General features: G+C 35.4%; 1 protein-coding gene across 1 annotated transcript in view; it reads right to left on the bottom strand.

Moving 5' to 3' along the window:
• SPATA17 (spermatogenesis associated 17) overlaps positions 1-21,870 on the bottom strand; it is a 225,563-nt gene that overhangs the window by 77,814 nt on the left and 125,879 nt on the right. The window contains exons 7-8 of the mRNA XM_023203722.1: positions 20,174-20,377; positions 12,462-12,610 (exon numbers count right to left, since the gene is read on the bottom strand). Coding sequence (XP_023059490.1) covers positions 12,462-12,610; positions 20,174-20,377 — 353 coding nt within the window. The remainder of the gene's footprint in view (positions 1-12,461; positions 12,611-20,173; positions 20,378-21,870) is intronic.

Here is a 21,870-nt window from a genome sequence, read left to right as displayed (position 1 = left end):
GAACAACAAAAGAAAATATACGCCTATTACTGAGACTGTTAGTGTAGTATTAATAAACACCAAAGAGAAATCATAACTGACTTCATTTTTTGGCTTGACTTGTTTTTAGTGAGAATGATTTTTCTGATCTGATATGTTAGGCTAACACAAGCAAAATCTAGTTCAAGCTCAAGAGTCACAATTCAATCGTAAAAAACCTCTTAGCACTTACTGTTTGTCAACTATTGTGCTAAGTGTAGTGCATAAGTCAGGGACTCTGTTGTTGAGAAGCTTATCGTCCAGAACAAGGCTCTCTTATTTTTCTGTTGAAGGGCCAGGCAGGTAACATAAATGAATCAGATGTAAACCGAAGATTCCAAGTTTTAATCAATTGTTGCCACGTCAGACTGTGAACCTACTCCTTCTAGATCTCCTGATTTTTGCTATAAGTGGTAAAATCTAGAGTTTTAAATAATTTAATTGCCATTTTTAATTACTTTTTAATGTATCTAATTTTTAGAATATTGTGGGATCCAAATACAACACCCCCGGGAGACTACATGCAGCTCAGAAGCTACTAGTTTGCAATCTCTGGTTTAGAATTTTAAAGTGAGTAGGTCCGTCAATGATTTTAAGGTTCCTGACAAGATAAATTATATCTTAAATTACTGTGCAAATGTTTGTATGAGATCACCAAATCACCATTAGTTATTCTTAATAAATTGTGAACGTACCAAAGATGTAACAAAATGATTTTTAAACAGAAGACTATAGACTGTACAATATATAGAGGGCTTAATGTGATGTTAATTCCTAAAGAAAATACAGGAGAAGTAACAACTAGGTGATAGTTACAGGGGAAAGTAAAATCTACTAATGAATGACTTCCCAATAGACAAATCCTAGATATCCTTTTTAGTTTTCTTTCTTTCTTTTTTCCTTTCTTTTCTTTTTCTTTTTTTTTTTTTTTGCGACAGAGTCTCATTCTGTTGCCCAGGCTGGAGTGCAGTAGCGCGATCCTGGCTCACTGTCCGCCTCCCAGGTTCATGCCATTCTCCTGCCTCCACCTCCAGAGTAGCTGGAACTGCAGGTGCCCGCCACCACTCCCAACTAATTTTTTGTATTTTTTTAGTAGAGATGGAGGTTCACCGTATTAGCCAGGATGGTCTCGATCTCCTGACCTCGTGATCCCCCCATCTCAGCCTCCCAAAGGGTTGGGATTACAGGCGGGCGCCACCACGCCCAGCCTCCATTTTAGTTTTCACTGAATTTGAACTTGCATCAAGCTGTTCATCCACTTCTTGTAGCCATCCTCTTTGATTTGCACAGTCTCTCCTGGTTCTCTTTCTTGCTGTCTCTGTTTCTTGACTGACTCATCATATTCTGCCAATATCTAAAATTAATGACTCTTAACCAGAACTGTGTGTTTGAATCAACTGGGCATATTTTGCAAATATATATGCCTACTGAACTAAACTATCTGTGATTGAGACTTGGGAATTCATATGTATATAATTTTAAACCTCAAGGTGATACAGTTAAGCAATCCTGACTAAAAACCACTGCCCTAACATTAAAACAATTCCTACAAATCTGTAATCTTCTTTCTATATAGTTTCTCCTGAGGGATTATTCCACCACCAAAGTTTTAACTATCACCTCTAAACTGATGATTTCTAAATCTTTATCTCAATACACAATATCTTTCTTTAACTGAAGAACAGTATTTTCAAATATTCACTATGGATATTTACCTTGATACACTAGAGGAACCTCAAATAGAACTGCCTCCAAATTAAACTCATACCCAAATCCTCCATGCTATCAAATTTGCAATGCTTTTTATATACTTTTTCTTAGGTAAGTCAGAACATCACCCTCTAGCCAGTCACCTAAGTCAAAAGCCATCAAGTCAGGGCATGAGAGGATGTTCCTGCCTGTGCTCTCAATCTGAGGAGATTCTTGCTTGTGGCTCTACTGTCACAGAAAAACTGTATTTGATATAATGTGACACACCCTCTCCTAGACCACAGTTGTGGTCTATTAGTATGTTAATAGACCTTTAACTTAACCCTATTTATTATCTATTTTGTTCCAAGCCTATGGCATACATGAGCCAATTTGTTAACATAAATTGAGCAAAACAGATTCTCTCTCAGAAATTTGAACTGAAAAACAGAAGCAGCTGGGGGTTCTAGAGCTGGAAAGTTATGTTGAATTAGGAATGGGTGGTAACCAAGTGAAAGCTAAAAATTTATGGGAAAGAAAATTCATGATTTATGAGTCATCAGAGAAGCTAGTCAGTAGAAAGAAGAAGCAGACGTGCAGAGGAAAGCCGAGATGCCACTAGAAGAAGAACGCCATGTCCCTACAGACCCCTACTGGTCTTAGTCCAGTTTTCCCTTGGGTCTTTACATCTCTATAAAATTCCTCAATGTATCTTTTAAACATCCCCTTAGAATCTGGAGTTTCCTTGAATGGATCTTTGTTCTTTGCAAGTAAGAAAGCTCTGAGACAGTGATCCTAAATGCATCTGTGCCTCTGACCACACCATCAAGACCATATCAGGCTTGCCCCTAAATCTGATTTAGGGTTTATAGCAAACTTGTCCAACCCATGCCCCATGGGCCACATGCAGCCCAACACAAATTTGTAAACTTTCTTCAAACTTTATAAAATTACTTGTTGTGATTTTTTTTTTTTTTTAAGTTCATCAGCTATCAGTAGTGTATTTCATGTGTGGCCCAAGACAATTCTTCTTCTTCTTTCAATGTGGTCCAGGGAAGCCAAAAAACTGGACACACCTGGTTATAGGACTCTACCTGTAAAGCAGCTTGTCAACCTTTCTCTATCCTCCATTACCAACATCTCAGCTCTGCGGCGAGTCCTCCTCATCTCTGACTTGGACTCTGGCCTCTGTCCCCACTGACTCCCATTTCTAAACTATCTCCATAGCTAACAGAGTGATACCTGCAAGCTATCTATCTTTCACTCAGGGCCTAAAACACCGTGCTGGTCTTATGAGTGTCTCTACAGCATAAAGTCCAAATACTGAAAGTGTCTTTTTATGACTTGTCTGATTATATATACTAAAAGTACATATTCTCAAACGTATCACTGAAAGTATTCCAAATTATCAAATTATATAGATTTTTAAAATCTTAAACTTCTTTAGATGCAGGTGTCTGTAAGAATAGAATTCTAGTATTCTGTGGTCATTTACTTACAAAAGCTTTTTGTTTTTCTTTCAGGAAACAGTGGACAAAAAGAGAGCACAGTTCTCACTATACAGCCAAAGTAATACAGGGCTCTTTTGTAGACAAATTCTAGAACTTCTTAATTATACACAGGCTTATTATCTATATCCCCAGTGTTACAAAGTACCAGAACTTCATTAGAAAAATTAAGCTGGAAAAATGAAGGCAGCACTTTGTAAATTTTCACTGGAAATTAGCTGGGAGAGGCAGAGGAATACTGGATCAAAAGAGGGTAATCATGCTTAACTGTGCCCTAGAGCACCCGCATGTATAATACGATTTGCACAGCAACTACCTCTCCTATTACTGCTTGTTTGGAGTATTCTGTGTTAATGGGGTTGGCTAATTTAGCATTTTAACTTAAAAAGGCTCTGCTGATTAATAAATGTTGCACACTGTGCTAGTAATTAAAATAAATGGAAGAGTTACAAATAAAAGTTGAATTGTTAAGAAAACATTATCTGAAAATATATGATAATCTCTATTTATCATAATATAGTAACAGTTCAGAAAGTATGCAGATTTTAAAGGTCTAAAGTATGAAAAAAACCATACAAGTCCAAAAAGTTTTGAGATATGTTAAATTTTCTTTTCGCTATTCTTTAATGATAAATAGAACCAGTGCTCACCCATATATACCACATTGTAAAATGTCCTTTCTAAAAACTGTTACTTAGATCTTGTTTCTTAACCTTTCCTGCAACATTTTTCTTATAGTAATGACTATGAAATGATACTTAATTAGAAATTATATTTAAAGTTTTAAAAGTGAGTGATTTACTCACTGTTTACTGATATTTACTGCAACGGAGCATGGTTCCCCTATTTTTAGGGGCCTGTGGACACCAAGCACAGAAATAAAGGAAAATTCTGAGTCCCTTCAAGGGAAATCCCAGCCCCAGAAGTAAATAAGTAACTTGTTTCAGAGCTATTTGTTTTCCCTGTAGAAACTAAAGATAACATCTTACCATAGGTCCCTGAGTTGTCTTTTATGGGCTCAGACTCTCACTGAATGGATCTGTTGGCACTTAGACCCCAGGAAAGGGGGAAGTGAAGACTAAACTTTTAACTATCACCCTTTGTTGTAAGTTCCTTCATAAGGGGCTTGGGGGAAGTCATTCCCCCTAACCGGTTAACATTTTTCTATTCACCTCCAATTTTACTTTTTTGAATTTTGAGACAGTGTCTCGCTCTGTCACCCAGGCTGGAGTGCAGTGGTACAATCTCGGCTCACTGCCACCTCCGCCTCTCAGGTTCAAGTGATTCTTGTGCCTCAGCCTCCCAAGTAGCTGGGACTACAGGTGCCCATCACCACAGTTGGCTACTTTTTTGTAGTTTTAGTAGAGATGGGCCTTCACCATGTTGACCTGACTGGTCTCGAACTCCTGACCTCAAGTGATCCACGTGGCTCAGCCTCTGAAAGTGCTGGGATTACAGGTGTGAGCCACCACACCCAGCCATGATCCCAAATTTTTAAAAAGAGTTTCTCTTTCTTAGCCAATTGCCAGTCAGAAGATCTTTAAATCTGCCTACCATCTGTAAGCTCCTGCTTCAAGACATCTCACCCTTTTAGGCCAAAACCAATGTGTGACCTCCATGTACTGATTTATGATTTTGCCTGTAGCTTCTGCTTTCCTGAAATTTGCTCCTGGCTTTAAAAATTCTTACCTGTAGGCCACTGGGGAGGTTGGGTCTTAAGCATGAACTTCCTTGAATCTCCTTGCTTGCTGCCCTGCAATAAACACCTTCCTTTCTGTCACTGCAAAAACCTCTAAGTTTTACTGTGGTGGGTGAATGGACTGCATTTTGATTTTATATTACCAAATCCAGTATTTACCAAGGCCCCTAGCTAAGCTAGGTTGCAAGTTTGAGAGAAATGAAGGCACATTAGATTCATAGCTATTAGTTACAGCAAGTGGAGGAGCTCAAGAAATAGAGTTATTAGTTCTGCTATGCTGCTAAATGTTTATGGGATGTCTCTCATTTCACCTACTCGGAATAACTATCAGCAAATTAATACTTTTTTATTTTTATAAAAGATGTAGAGACAGCTATTGAGCTGTCTATACACAGTTTCTTAAATGAAAGCCTATATAAGTTTAAAATATAGCTACAATATGCTTTAATCATGAACTCCTCTTCATAGGGAAACTCCAGTCGCTGTTACATTTTTTAAATCCTCGATGTCTAGACCTTAAACCTGTGGAAGACTCTTGAATCCTTAGGAATTTAAGGAGTTCCTTGAAATTTGGCTCCAGATTATAATTAATCTAAACACCAAAGTCTGACCTAGCAAGGTAGCTTCTTGATTTGAAAACCTTCAGGAAGAACATTTGCATTTATTTTCTTTTGCTGTTATAACAAATCACCACAAAATTGGTGGCTTAAACAATATTATTAACTTATTCTTGAGGTCAGAAGCACAAAATAGGTCTTACTTGGCTAAACTCAAGGTGTTGGCAGGACTGTGTTCCTTCTAGAGGACCTAAGAGAATCCATTTCCTTGCCTTTTACGACTTCTAGAGGTGGCCTACATTCCTTGGTAGCACTCATGCCCCAGCTTCAAAGCTAGCAAAGGTAAATTGAACCCTCCTCACATTGCACAACTCTGACCTCCTTTCATGTAGTCAAATTTTCTTCTGCCTGCCTCTTCCATTTTTAAGGACCTCTGAATTACAAAACTGGTACCACTCTGATAATCCAGGATAATCTCCCTACCTAAAAGTTCCTAATTTAATCAAATCTGCAAAGATCTTTTTATTATATAAGGTAACATTCACAGGTTCCAAGTTTAGGACATGTGGACTCTTTGGCAGGGCAATAGGGATCGGGGAAGTATTATTTTGCCTAACAGAAAACTAATTGAAGCTAGTTGGTTCTCATTTCTATTGTAATATCCTAAATCCACTCTATTTTGGATATAATTATAGTCTCCTGTATTAAGCCAGAATGTTTAAAATTAACAGAAGATATTAATGTATAGGACCTTTACACCTCTCATAAGACCTTAGTGAAGCCCATATCATAGCTTATATCATCTGATTTATGATTGTCCACTCCACTCCATTTCCGCTGTCTTGATGGGTAAATTAAACATTGAATAGCTCTGGTACCATTATGGCCTCCCTTTTCCTGTACCTGTTAATAATAATAACTTCTTTTCCCATTTCATCTAAGCAACTTTCATGGTCCCATTTCATGTTTGGAAATATTCCTTGAAATGTCCCCCTCTGAAATTTTAAAGCCTAAAATTCTCTGTGATCACCATATCCCATAAATAAGAAGTACAGTATATATAACATTCTGTCATATTTTAATAAAGAAATAATAAATATACATATAATTGCACATATAACCAAAAATTCCTGGATAGACACACAAGAAAGGGTTGACAGTAGATACCTCTGGAAAACATAACTGAGGATCAGTGAATAGTGTTTAAAGTTTTTACAATAAATATGTGTTGCAGTTCTAATGTTTTAAAAGGTAAACAAAAAATCTTCTTTATTTTTTTAAATGGATTTGAGGAGATTCATAAATCAAAGGAAGTAGAAAATTTCTAACAGAAACAAGAGAGAGCCAGGGACATAAAGAAGAATGAAAATAGCTCAGTATCTCTGGAGCACAAAGTTCTTTACAGAATATGACAAAGATTAGCTAGAGAAATAAGCTTGGATCAGATCCAAAGAAACTGTTTCTTGAAATAAGAAATTAAACTTTATCCTAGAGGCAATAAAAAGCCATTGAAAGGCATTTTAGCTGAATAATAATAGCACAATCGAATCTCTTTAGTGCTCATATGGTAAAATACACGGAGCAGGAGTAAGACTAGGTAGACCAGGTTGAAGGGATTTTATGACAATTAAAGTTAAGGAATTTGAAGGTGCCTAAATTAAGACAGTGATAGTATAAAAGGGAGGAGGCTGAATTTGAGAAACACTTAAAAGGTAGAATAAACAGGACTTGAGGACTGATAGGATATGGATGATGCTGGAGGAGAAGGTAACTCACAAGTCTCTAGCTTGTGCAGATAGTTGGTGATGCAATTCACACTCAAGAAAAGAAGCAGGAAAGTATGTTATATACTGCATTTAGAACATCTGGTGGAGATACAGACAAAGACGGCAGTTGAAAATGTAAGCCTGCAATGTAGGATCAAGATTGTACAGATTTAGAATGGAAATCATTGGCATAGAGATAGTAGCTAGTCAGAAGAAGAAGAAAGAAGAAGAAGAAGAAGAAGAAGAAGAAGGAGAAGAAGGAGAAGAAGGAGAAGAAGGAGAAGAAGGAGAAGAAGGAGGAGAAGAAGAAGAAGAAGAAGAAGAAGAAGAAGAAGAAGAAGAAGAAGAAAGAAGAAGAAGAAGAAGAGGAAGAAGAAGGAGGAAAAGAAAAAGAAGGAGAAAAAGAAGAAAGAGAATATTGAATCCTTCTATCATTTTAGTTTTAACCCATTACCTATTACCAAAATTACTGCAATATTTATCCTAATGAGTTTCATTGCATCTAGCATTATTCTTCTCAAATACATTTGTCTCTCAATCAAATTTATATTCTTTTTATATCATCCACCTTCTCTAAAAAAGATAAATAATTTTCCATTACCTATAGGATAAACCACCAACTCCTTGGTCTTCAACATTTTTGCAATTTTTCCTTTTCCCATTCTCTAACATAAATATTAGCCTGTCAAATTGGTCTTGTCATTGTTCCGTCAACTTTTCCTACTATCGTTTTTCTTTTCCTATCATCAGCCTACTTTTATCTACTTTCTGTTCTTTCCTCTATCAGAATCTCAACCATCTTTTGCATGATCCAACTCAGTTCCTTGTCTGTCAAGAATGCTGTCTGAGATTATCAGAGACCAGGGAAAACTCGACATGTTAAAAATACATACATTGTCTCTTACACATACTTGATCATCTATCAAGTACTTGGTAAATGTTACTAAAAATTTTCTTAGGTTTTCTGGTTGGTTTCAGCTATGTAAGTTCCATGAGAGTAAAGGCTATGTCTAATTTATTCACCACTATGTCCCTACAGCTTGGAACTATTCCTGACATGTAAACATCTTTTGAATCAATAAGTCGTCCTTTTTATTTCCCACAATATCTAGATGAGACCTTTTCATATAAAGGTTCCTTCATAATTATTTATTAATTACTTATTTGGCTTCCTGGCTTCATAAGGATAGACATATGGTGAGGGAAATAATTTTCTTTGAGATGGCATGAGAAAATTGAATGAGTTCCTTTAAAACAAAGAACAAATAAAGCTTTAAAATGACTTCCAAAAAAACTGCTGTAATCTATCTTCCATGTCTTTATTATTATTGCCCTATTTGCTATGTTTATTTTAAAGAAGATGTGTAACTAACAGCTATAACCTAGCAGCCTGTGATTATTAAGAAGCATTTTGTCATTCCTAATAGTCAACTAGGAATGCAATGCTATGAATTGTGTTCTCTCAAAATTTATATGCTGAATTCCTAACACCCAGTACCTCAACATGTTACCTTATTTTGAAATAGGGTTTGATATGGTTTGACTCTTGTGTTTGCACCCAAATCTCAAGTTGAGTTATAATCCCCATTGTTGGTGGAGGAATCTGGTGGGAGGTTATTGGATCATGGGGGCAGATTTTTGCCTTGCTGTTCTCATGATAGTGAATGAGTTCTCATGAGATCTGGTTGTTTAAAAGTGTGGCACTTCCCCCTTTGCTCTCTTCTCCTGCCACCATGTGAAGATGTGCTTGCTTCCTCTTCACCCTTCCACCATGATTGTAAGTTTCCTGAGGCCTCCTAGCCATGTTTCCTGTACAGCATTTGGAACGGTGAGTCAATTAAACTGCTTTTCTTCATAAATTACCTAGTCTCAGGTAGCTCTTTAAAGCAGTGTGAGAATGGACTAATATAGGGTCACTGTAGATGTAACAAATAAACTTGAGGTCATACTAGAGTAGGGTAAGCTCCGACTCTAATATTTATGGTGTCCCTAGAGCAAAGAAAAATTTGGACACAGACAGAGACATAGGGAGAACACCATGTGAGGAAGGCAGAGATCAGAGGAATGCTTCTAGAAACTGAAAACCATAAAGATTAATAGAAAACCACCAGAAATTAAGGAAGAGGCACGAAGAGATTCTCACAGAGAAGGAACCAACTCTGCTGATGCCTCCATCTTGGACTTCTAGCCTCCAAAATTGTGATACAGTGCATTTCTGTTTTTTAAGCCATCCCTTTGTGGTATGTTGCTATGGCAGCCCTAGCAAACAAACACACTTAGAGAATTTGTCTTTTACATGCATAAAGAGAAGACTTCAATGAAGTTAGGACGCTGTGGTGTAGGCAGAGCTGTGCTCATTGTCCTCCTCAACATCTGGTTCACCAAGCTAGGGGATAAAATCCAGCCCATCTTTGGAATCTGTGATTTCTTACAACTTCTTTGATGTCTTAAATACAGAATTACATTTGTAGCAATACAAAGTATATTAATAATTCTCCTTTATTAAGACCCTACTATGTTCCTGACACCTTATACTCATCTTCCCTATCAATTCTCATTACCATCTTTTAAGGTAACATTTCTGCTTCATCTTACAGACAGGAATATAGAGTTTCAGGTAGGCTAGGTTACTAACCTAAGATTATACTGCTGTTTAATGGAACTAAGGTTTGAGTTCATATAGATCTGGTTCCAAAGTTTATACTACTACTACTACTACTACTACTACTACTATAACGCACTGCAATTTTCATAATGATATGAAAACAAAAGAGCTAAATGTATTAAACTCTCAGATATAATGTTATCCTTTGAGTCCTTAAACTTAGAAGTAAAAAGCTCTACCTTTCTAGGTATAGATAGCAGGTTCCTGATATACTACCTTTTTTTTTTTTTTTTTGAGACAGAGTCTTGCTCTGTTGCTCAGGCTGGAGTGCAATGGCGCGAGATCTTGGCTCACTGCAAGCTCCACCTCCTGGATTCACACCATTCTCCTGCCTCAGCCTCCTGAGTAGCTGGGACTTACAGGCGCCCCCTACCACACTCGGCTAATTTTTTTTTTGTATTTTTAGTAGAGACGGGGTTTCACCACATTAGCCAGGATGGTTTCGATCTCCTGACATCGTGATCGTCCTGCCTGGGCCTCCCAAACTGCTGGGATTACAGGTGTGAGCCACCGCGCCTGTCCCTGATATACTACTTTTAACTTCTTATAGGTAAAGTTGGTTTTGTGGTAAAAAGACCCTTTGCATTAACAAACCATGAATCTTTGTGACAGGACTATACTTCACGGAATTATTATCTGCAAAGATATAAAACCTGCATTTCTAACATTTCTTTTGCCACACAAGATACAATAATGCATTATCCAGTATACAAAAAACAAAATGGTTTCAGAAGAAGCTATGAAAAAAAATCAGTGTTTCAATTCTAATAATGAAATTATCCTTAGGCTAAAGACCAATTACTTAGCCTGGTTGCAAAAAATATGATAGCTTTGAATCTATAAGAAATTTTTTTAGCATCTCTAACTGGGTTTTTTTCTGATTGGTTGAAAATCTTAGACTCTGCAATCTCTGAAAGCCTCAGAGCAAAGGGTCATCAGCAACACTGTGAAAGTTGAAGATATGTACAAGCATTCCATGGAAAATACAAATCGAGCAACTTTCTTTGGGGATAACATTGATAGCTGATCTTTCTAAGCTTACTAGGGAAAATAGTATGAAATGATATCTCAGTATGTTTAATATACAATGATTTCTGTAGAAATATCAATCAGATAATCAATAATCATCTCAATTATTTGTTTGAGCAATTAGTTGTGCTATTTTGTAAACCTTTGCATCACTGGAAATAGAAAAAGAATTCTGAGTAATATAACTCTTTAGATAATCATCACTAAATTTTATATTTTGCTTGGCTAAGTCTGAGAAGCTTTAATCTTCTACAATATGTGTGGTAAAACGAATTTACCTCCTCAAAACTAATTGGAAAAAAAAGCTCCTTATTTTCTTACCCATCATATGTTGGGTTAACCCAATCAATTATTGAAAGAATCTGCTAAACACTCTACAGCTAATTATTTCACTTCAAGTAATCGCTATAAAGTGAAAAATTTTATAAAAATTACTTGAGATGCCTGCCAATTTTGTCTTTGATATGTTTGTGTAAAAATTTTTTTTCAAGTCTCTTCAGAAATGTAGAATTCAAATAAAGCATACGTTATGTGTACATGTATATATATCTTCTAACTTCTAACTGTTAAAATAATCCAAAATCCACTACAATGGATAAGAGGTAATTCTAATTTCTCTCTATATCAAAACACACTTTTAAAATATTTTATAATTATTATATAAATTATTATGTAACAATTAGCACATGTATTATGTAAATGCAATAAATAATTATAATTTTATATGTTACATTTTGTCTTACATAATTTAGAATAATTTATATTATACCAATATTATCACTAATATTTAGTATTATAATAATGTAATAATGTCTTATTTAGCATATAAATATTAAAAATATAAGATAAATTGCAAAGATAATTATGAGACATTATAGAATAATGACAATAATAAAAATAAAGCCATTTTAGATTTAAAATGATCTATTTATAAATGACATATGACTCTATTGATGACAAAGTGTCTTGAGAGAGAAAGTGCCTGAGAGAAAGATGTATGAATTGAGACCCAAATCAATGATGCTAATAAAATAATTTAAAATTACATATGCTATTAAATCATTCTTCACCTTTTTCAGTCATCTTCCTCAGTCATAAAGAAACTAACCTCTTTCATTATATCTGATTTATTAAAACTACAATGTTATGTCAATAGATCAAAATGATATTTAGTCCACGTTAAGAAAAATGTTTCTTCCATCTTGTTGGATCTTATTTTAGGCATATCATAAATATATATGCTTTCACTATAGATAATTAAGAAATTTATCTTCACAGATACATAGATAGTGGTCATATATCCTCAAAATGCCAATCTTTTTTTTTGAGTTGTCAAAAGAGTTTTTGCCATCAATACTGACCTCATTCAAATCATTTGCATATTGAAAAATTATTGCTTTGGAACAGGTCAAGGGTGGCTTTATCTTTTCTCACAAATAAAAGATTTTTTACAGCATTAGGAAATAGAAAAATTAGAAAATTTAAGGCACCAAATATGGCACAGCTATTTTTGTTAAGCTAAGAACTCACATATTGTCATTTACATTTCGCAGCCATTCCTCTCTTCTGAGCTCCTCTCTGGCCAACTTTAATTCATCGGTTGGTTCTGCCACCCACAACGTTGGCTCCAAAGGCTTGTAGCGTTGTTCTAATACTTCGGTGATATCTCGGAAAGGCCCCTGACAAGACAGGATGAGGAACATATTTTATATGGAAGATTTTTTTTTTGAAGTATTATTGATGACCAAGGCTAGTGAACATCCACAAAGTATAGCAGGTTTACTAAGTTATTTTTAAAACACCATTTGTTCTTCATTGAGTTAGAATATACATGACACAATATCACTTATTTTCAAGCAATGTTCTCTCAAGTAAAATTGATTACATTAAAAAACTTTAAAATTAAACAGAAATGTCCCCACTTCCATCAAGAGATCTTCATGTTATAACTGATAAACTTACTATAGGCTGTTTTCTTTTCTAAATTTACAAAGCACATTTTGTTTAGTATAATTAAACAAAGAATTGTCTCCCTTTTTGAGTAAATACAAATATTAGGAAAAAAATTCCAAGCGTAGCTTTCCAAGAGCCCTTCTATAAATAGAAATAGGACAGCATGTGTTTTTTCATTAAGTTTAAATTTTTTGGTGAATGTCAAATCTCACATTTAATAGGCAGCCTCCTAAACAGAGAAGAACCATAACTTTTATTTAGTTTAAATGTTATTTAAAATTCTAAACTCTATTGTTCAATTACTCTGATAGCAATAGCAACCTTTTAATGACACAAATACTTAGCAGAGGAAAAGTCCACAGCTGCACTGTGAAAAGTAACTTACAACATATCCTGCTTTCAAGTTAGTTGGTATTTATACTAGTTACTAAAATCCACTGGTTGTCTAATTAGTATCATATTAGGCACAATACAAATCAAAGACAGCTCAAGATTTTGCTGTGCCATTAATTGCATATTGGGTTTTTTTCATCACTATTTTGCAGGAGAGAAGTAATATTAAATGGACAAAGATTTCTAATCAAATTCCTTATTCTTAAAAATATCTTCTTTAAATAGGTTATCACTAACAAGACACAGCTGGAGTTACTGCAAGCACTGAGTGAAGACTGTGGGGCTAATAAAAAGAAATGATTCACGCCTCATTTATGTTCACTTATGTTTTACATTAATAGAAACCAATAATAGGAACCAGTTACCATAAAAGTCATGGACCGTAAATAACACAAATGGCAAATAAGTATCATCTAGTACTTTTCACAGCTGGACAGGAGGATTGCTATATTTGAAAGTAGTTAATGGATTTTCATTGGAACTTTACTTTTTAAAGATACAGTAACATGATTCCAAATCCACTATTAAGAAATCAAATGGGACTTTTGTTTTTTCTTATTCTTATTCTTTTACTTTGACACAGTCTATGACTTAAAAAATTAATATTTGGTTGTATGACAAGGGGCAAACTATTTCTCTATGCTGATGTTCAGCATACATAAAACGGAATAATAACTACATCACAGAATTTCTCTTAAGATGTGTAAGATAATGTAACACCCTTACCATGTACTTAGAAAACAGTAAACACTCAAAATCATTCCCACTATATTGTTGTTATTATTATTATTACCATTATTAGTTTCAAGAAGAGTTTTTAAAAGGTTTTGAGCAATAGTAGCATCAAAGAAATACACAATGGCCCAAGGCTATGACTTTGAAGAGACTGGCATTCACATGGAGCAAAGGTCTTCTCGGTGGTCAAGCTATATGCCTTCTAACCTTTGTTGGTAAGCAAACATAGCACATATTTACTTGTAAGCTTACTCTACTATTGTTCTGGAACTTATTAGTTCCAATGAGACTAGAAAATGACAGAGAAGAAGCCCTGCTTAAGATTAGAATGAAAGTAAACGCAGTCTTCCTTTTGGGTTCACTACCACCTTCATGATCCCTGAACTTTCTGCAGTCATGTCCGGGTCCCTGTGTCTTTGCAGTGCCTCGTCCATACATTTATACCTCAGACAATTAGCATCTTGTCTTTGAGCTCAATAGTCTTCCAGCTCCTTGGTTAGTGAACTTGACACCCCCTGTCAAGTTTCTCTTACATCAAATTTTTGTAGATTTATATTTCTTTTGAAAAACTGCCTTTTTTGGATATCAGGCTATCACCTATCCCAGTCATGCCCAGAGTGACATGGGAACCCAGGTTTTGTAAATATATATCTATAGTTATATATTTATATATCTATGTGTACCTTTCACCTATCAAGCTTTAGATATGCTGATTGTAATTATTTCCAATTAATCCTTAGAGTGCCTAGATCATCCAAGACTCAACCTGACCCTACAGGTATTTCTGGACTCTTAGCTGTGGTTTTTCAATGTTTAGTTTACGCTGCCTCCACCTAAGCCCTAGTTATGAGAGTCAAATATACTTATGTTCTGCTGTGTTTTTCATAATTCATGTTATTTATAGTCATTTTGTATTTTTAAGCTTATTTATTAAAACCACAAAACTGTCCCAGATATTTAAAAAATTCACCTGGCAAGTAGAGCTACTATGATTAGAGTACAAGTATTATCATCTGGGCATAATCTTAAATGTCACCAATGAGGTATATACTTTTTTATTATTGGGTAACACACAGGAATATGGCTCAGAAAAAAACAAAACAAAATGTAAATCCCATTTTGGGAAAAAGAAAAAGAAGAAGGGAAAGAGAAAAGAAAAAAGAAGAATAGTGAATAAAAGAGGCAAAGGAAGTAAAGAGAGGAGAAGGTGTTAAGAAAAGATGACAGAAGGAAGATTGAGAAGGAAGGAAAGATAAGAGAATGAAGAACAGGGCAGTGGGGATGACATAGCCAGAGGAAAAGGAGGAGGAACTTAAAATAGGGAAGGAAGGAGACAGAAGAAGAAGGAAAGAAAAAACATTGAAAGAGTAGATAAATAATAGAAGAGAATAAAAAAGAAAGAAGAGAATATATTAGTAGAAGTCATTATTTTATAGCATGCTAGATAAATGTAATTCAGGAGTATATGTGTGTATATATATGTAAGTATACATATATACATATGCAAATACATATTTTAAAATTCCTCCATATGTTCATATATTTTCTCTATATAAACATATATATTTCTCTCTCTCCATACACACACACACACACAAGCAAGTTGCTTTACAAATGTGTGTAATTTTCTATTTTTATACTTATACCATATATATATATATATATCTCTTCCATATGGGCTGATAAACCATTTATACATATATATTTTCCATATACCTATACATCATCCATATATTATTTCTATATATGTACCTTTTTCCTATGCATTTCATACATACTAAATACACTTATTTATATATGTCTATGTGTACATAGAATGGTACGGAGGAAGAAAGTCATGTAAGGAATGAAAATGGTTGTACAGAGGTTGTATTGAGAAACAGAGATGAAGAATGAATACTGACAAGTGTAGAAGAAGACACATCATTAAAAGTATATCAAAAGCAGGGCAATAAAGCAAATGTAATAACATTATAAAACACCTATACCATAATATTACATGTTTAATGGTTAATGTTGTGAATATTGTATAGTGTGGTAGTTTGGTTCAGGTGACTTTCACGGTGTTTTCAGCTCAGAAATATTTACACGCCCTTATTTTATTCATGCCATGTAATTTTCACATTTCCTAAAAAGTTGCATGCAAAATTACTCTATGAATTCCATGTAGTACCAATAGCTATACAAATGAATATAGCATGCAACGTGGTTTATTATTATTATTATTATTTGAGACGGAGTCTTGCTCTGTCACCCAGGCTAGAGTGTAATGGTGTGACTTCTGCTCACTGCAACCTCTGCCTCCCAGGTTCAAGCGATTCTCCTGCCTCAGCCTCCCAGGTAGCTGGGATTACAGGCATGTGCCACCATGCAAGGCTAACTTTTGTAGTTTTGGTAGAGGCGGGGTTTCACCATGTTGGCCAGGCTGGTCTCGAACTCTTGACCCGAGATGATCCACCTGCCCTGGCCTTCCAAAGTATTGAGATTACAGGCGTGAGTCACCGAGCCCAGCCATAACATGGATTATTAAAAATTTAAATATGCAATGTTATGTCTACCTTAACTGCTTTTGAGCAGTTTATACATTTAACACACTGAACACTTAATATACATGCAATGGAAATGCTAGAGTTATTATTTTCTTGATAGAATAATTAATAAATTTAATTGCTTGTTGATGCACTGTTATGTTATATATGCAATATGATGATTACTTACACTAATAGAAAAAATAGTAATGTACATAATTCAAAATAGCAAAAATTCAGTTATTCATAATATAAAATTCAGTTTATATTTGGATTTAAAGCTATTTTAAATGTTTTCACCAGAATATTGACATAACTCTTATTTTAAAAGTAATAATGAAACCATACTCTGAAGATACATCTCCCTAAAAAACTGAAAATTTTCCTACTATCTCTCTTGTGTCCCCTTGTTCACTCCACTGTGCTTTTCACTCCACTTTTGTAAAGAAAAAAATGGTCAGATTCAGATAAATGGATTAGTTTACTAGGTAATTGAGAATGCTGATACATGGGCCTGGCGTGATGGCTCATTCCTGTAATCTCAGCACTTTGCGAGGCCGAGGCAGGTAGATCACCTGAGGTCAGGAGTTCGAGACCAGACTGGCTAACATGGTGAAACCCTGTCTCTACTAAAAATACAAAACTTAGCAGGGCATGGTGGCAGGTGCCTGTAATCCCAGCTACTCGGGAGGCTGAGGCAGGAGAATCACTTGAACCAGGGAGGCAGAAGTTGCAGTGTGCTGAGATCCCTCCACTGCACTTCAGCATGGGCAACAGAGCAAGGCACCGTCTCAAAAAAAGAATAAGGATATAAATAGAATATCATAGGATCTGAATCAGAGATGAAGAAAAAGAGAAAGCAGTACAAGGGGGAAACTGACTATAGATTTTCAGTTATATTTTATAGCTCTTTCTCTAAGAGAGTATAAACCATCAGTTAATAGTATTAATTATCAGTTGGTAGTTTTGAGAGAGCAAAAAAAAAAAAAGATACAAATAATGAGAATTAAGGATGTAATTATAGAGAATGGAAACACAACATATATCACAAATAATTACAGTAAAGTGGGAGATTTTTAATGAAATAGAATGCAGGGCTATCTTATTGCAAGGATGATTCAATAGTTGGGGGTATAAAAGGCAGTCTCTAAGATGACCCCCAAGGGCCCCTGCCTCCTGGTATCCATACCCTTGTATAGTGTTTTGCCCTTGAGTATAAAATAGACTTACTTATTTTGAACGGATAGAACATGGCAGAAGTAATGGGATGTCACTTCCAGCATTAGCTTTATAAGCCTGTGGCTTCTGTTTTGAAAGCTGTCTCTCTCTCTCCCTAGGATCATTCACCCAGAGGGAAGTGAGCTACCATGTTGTGAGGCAGCTCTGTGAAGACGCCAATGTGAGGAGGGACTGAGGCATGACAACACCCAACCATGTGAGTGAGGGAACCAATCGAGAGGATCTCACTGCCCTCCTATCCCCACCCCCTGTCTGAGCCTTCATATGAGATCACGGCCACGGCTGACATCTTTTTTTTTTTAAATGGAGACAGGCTCTTGCTATGTTGCCCAGGCTGGTTGTGAACTCTTGGGCTCAAGTGATCCTCCCACCTCACCCTCCCAAAGTACTGGGATTACAGGCAGGAGCCCCTGTGCCTGGCCTGGCTGACATCTGGACTACAACATCATGAGAGAACTTGAGTCAGAGGCACTCACCAAAGGTTGTACCTAAAATGACAAACCCACAGAAACTGTGAAGTAACAAATGTATGTTGGTTTAACCTATTAGATTTTGGAGTAATTTCTTATACAGCAGTATAGATACACAAGGGCACGCCTATGCAGGCAGCTAATGGTCAGGAGTTCTGGGAGTTTAACTGTGTGAGCCAAATCTAACACAATGCAGTTGATACTACATGGTGGCAGCTTAATTACTGATCAGAATGATGGACCTGTGGCTCTCTGGGACTTTTAGGATGGCAACAATCATCACTAATCCCACCCCACTCTACCCGTTAGCCTCAGGAAGTCATTTGCCAATCCTATGGTACTACAGTTCAGTTATAGTGAAGATTTCCCATCTCTGCTATGAGTCTTGCTTTGTTTTGAGCTGTCTCCAATTCTCAAATTTAGATTTTTAAAATTACTCAAACCCAAGTTATGTTTAAAATGGTATATAAAGAAATATGCATCAAATGAGAGGTTAAATTCAATAAAATTGATAATACATATATTCCCAGCAACAACAGGTTATACCAAGTAGTGGTATAACAATATTTTTACATAAAAAAATCTAGATTCTAGGAAAGAATACATGTTTTAACTTCTTATTCAATATAACAAGATTTAATGCCAAAGAAGTGTTTGTTTACTTCTTTGGTATATATTAGTAAATTACTTTATGTTTATTATTTAAAATTAGAGTTCGCAAAAAATAATTTTCCTCTGGTCAAAAAATGGAACAAAACAATGATCTATATATATACAGATTATAGACTATATATATATATAGATTGGTCACCAGGCTGGAATGCAGAGGCACGATCTCAGCTCATTGCAACCTCTGTCTCCCAAGTTCAAGCTATTCTCTTGCCTCAGCCTCCCGAGTAGCTGGGACCACAGGCTCGCGCCACCATGCCCAGCTAATTTTTGTATTTTTAGTAGAGATGGGGTTTCACCATGTTGTCCAGGATGGTCTTGATCTCTTGACCTTGTGATTCACCTGCCTCAGCCTTCCAAAGTGCTGGGATTACAGGCGCGAGCCACCGTGCCCAACCCTATATTTTTAAAAAGCAAGACACTATAACGGAGTAGAGAAGGAGCCCATAGAATGGGAGAAAATATTTGCAAACCAAGAATTAATACCCAGAACATATAGAGAACTCCTAAAACTCAACAACAAAAAGCAACCCAATTCAAAAATGGGCAAAAGACTTAGAATAGACATTTCTTCAAAGAAGACACACAAATGGCCAATATGCACATAAAAAGATTCTCAACATCACTAATAATTAGAAAAATGCAAATCAAAACTGCAACAAGATACCATTTTACATCCACTAGGATGGCTACTATTAAAAAAAACAAAAAACAAAAAAACAGAAAATAATTGTTGGTGAGCATGTGGAGAAATTGGAACCCTTGTGCCCTGTTTATGGGAATGGACAATATGTACAGATGCTATGGGAAACAGTACGGCAGTTTCTCAAAAAATTAAAAATATAATTACAATATAACCTCGCAATGCCACTTCTGAGCATATTCTTAAAAGAAATGAAAACAGTCTCAAGAAGATCTTTTACACCCATGTTCACAGCAGCATTATTCACAATACAATACATAAACTGTGGTCGCAACTCAAGTGCCTATTGGCATTTAAATGGATAAACAAAATGTGGTATGTACATAAAATAGAATATTATTCAGCCTTAAGAAAGAAGAAAATTCGGACATATTCTGCAACATAGATGAACTTTAAGAACATTGTGATAAGTGAAACAAGTCATGTCGGGATGGGGCAAAGGGAAATGGAGGGTTGTTTAGTGGGTATAGAGTTTCAATTCTACAAGATGAAAAGAGTTCTAGTGACAGCTGATTGCACAAAAATAAGAATTCTTATACAGCAAATTAGTACCTGACATTGCTTTCTATTAATAGGTGGTAGAATTTCAGACCGAGGAAAAGAACGGGCGCTTGTACAAGCTAGCCAATCATTAAGGCTGGTGGAGTCTTCCTGCTTAACTTTAGGTCTTCGGTGTGTTAAAGGCTTTGCCTTTTGTAATTGTAACTCCCATGGATCAGGCTCTTTTCTGAAGGGTGAATTGTATATTCCTGGAATCTAAAGAAGAAGAAAGCAATTTTTATTTTTATCCTTAATTTTCAGATGAAATGAAAGATACAGTTGTACCATGATATTTTTTCTTATGTTCAAAGAATATTTTAAACTCCAACTGTGGTTCTTAACCAGAGGTGGACTTCAGATTTACCTAAGGGGATTTTACAAAATACTTATACTTGTCTTTACTCTACACAAGTAAAGGCAATTTCAACACCTTTCAAGATTGAGCACTCAACATTTTAAAAACTAGTGAGCTCAAGTTCCTATCTGTCACACAACCTTTTTATATCACTATACTTAAGAAAAAATTACAGTAAGACCCTAAGTCATTCATTTTATATTCTAACTATATGCTATGTATATTTAACTATACGTGTAAGTCACACATTCACTCTCAGGAAGTCAAATATACAATGCTTGAACAAGTTTCAGGTACAAAATAAGTACTCAAATATTTGACTGATTATTTTAATTATTATTCATTACATAAACTAAGGGCAGCTATCTTAACTTTTGTACTTTAATAATCAAATTGATATCACCTATAATGCTATAGGTATCACCTATAATATAGGCTATAATACTACATTATATATTGCTCAAAATAACATCCTGTATTTCATGAGTTGTATTCATGTGGTTAGGTGCTATGCTTCTGTAGTGTCATATTATCCTTGCTGTTCTATCACTGACTTTGTCACGCACTGCATCAAAATAGTCAAGAGTACCTACCACACAACAGAGGTTCAATAGATGTATGTGTGACAAATGTTAAGTCAAATTTAGCAGCGTTCATTTTTGAAAATTTAATGTTGTTTGAATATACAAACTGCATAGAACAAAATTTTGATGGTGTTATATTTTAATGGTATTAGATATCAATCTTTGATATATGGTTCCATGAAGCCTTATATCAAAATATATACACATATGTGTATACATAAATATCATACACAAATGCATATTCAAAAGGGGAAATTACATTTTAAAGGGCAGTATGACTTGTTTGGTTTCTTTGTAGACACTCTGGACTATATAAAGAATATATCCATTAAATTTATCTGTTCTTACTAAAAATGTGATTTCTCTTATGCCATCAAAATATCTATAAACATTCCTGTTTGCTACATTTACTTCATGGAATCAGCAGTTCCAAAGCATTAACTAAGATAGCTGTCTTCAAAAAACTGTCTAAGAAAAGTTTGTATTTCCAGCCTAACTCAACAATAAGTGTTAACCTCTATCAAATACCTACCCAGGCTGGATTCAACATCCTATCCCAAATGCAACGTCCTATCCCAAATGCAACGTCCTATCCCAAATGCAATGTCCTATCCCAAATGCAACGTCCCATCCCAAATGCAATGTCCTATCACAAATGCAACGTCCCATCCCAAATGCAATGTCCTATCGCAAATGCAACGTCCTATCCCAATTGCAATGTCTTATCCCAAATGCAATGTCCTATCCCAAATGCAATGTCCTATCCCAAA

This window comes from Piliocolobus tephrosceles, chromosome 1 (assembly GCF_002776525.5).
Source record: "Piliocolobus tephrosceles isolate RC106 chromosome 1, ASM277652v3, whole genome shotgun sequence".
Classification (NCBI taxonomy): domain Eukaryota; kingdom Metazoa; phylum Chordata; class Mammalia; order Primates; family Cercopithecidae; genus Piliocolobus; species Piliocolobus tephrosceles.
This window is presented reverse-complemented; position numbering and strand designations above follow the sequence as displayed.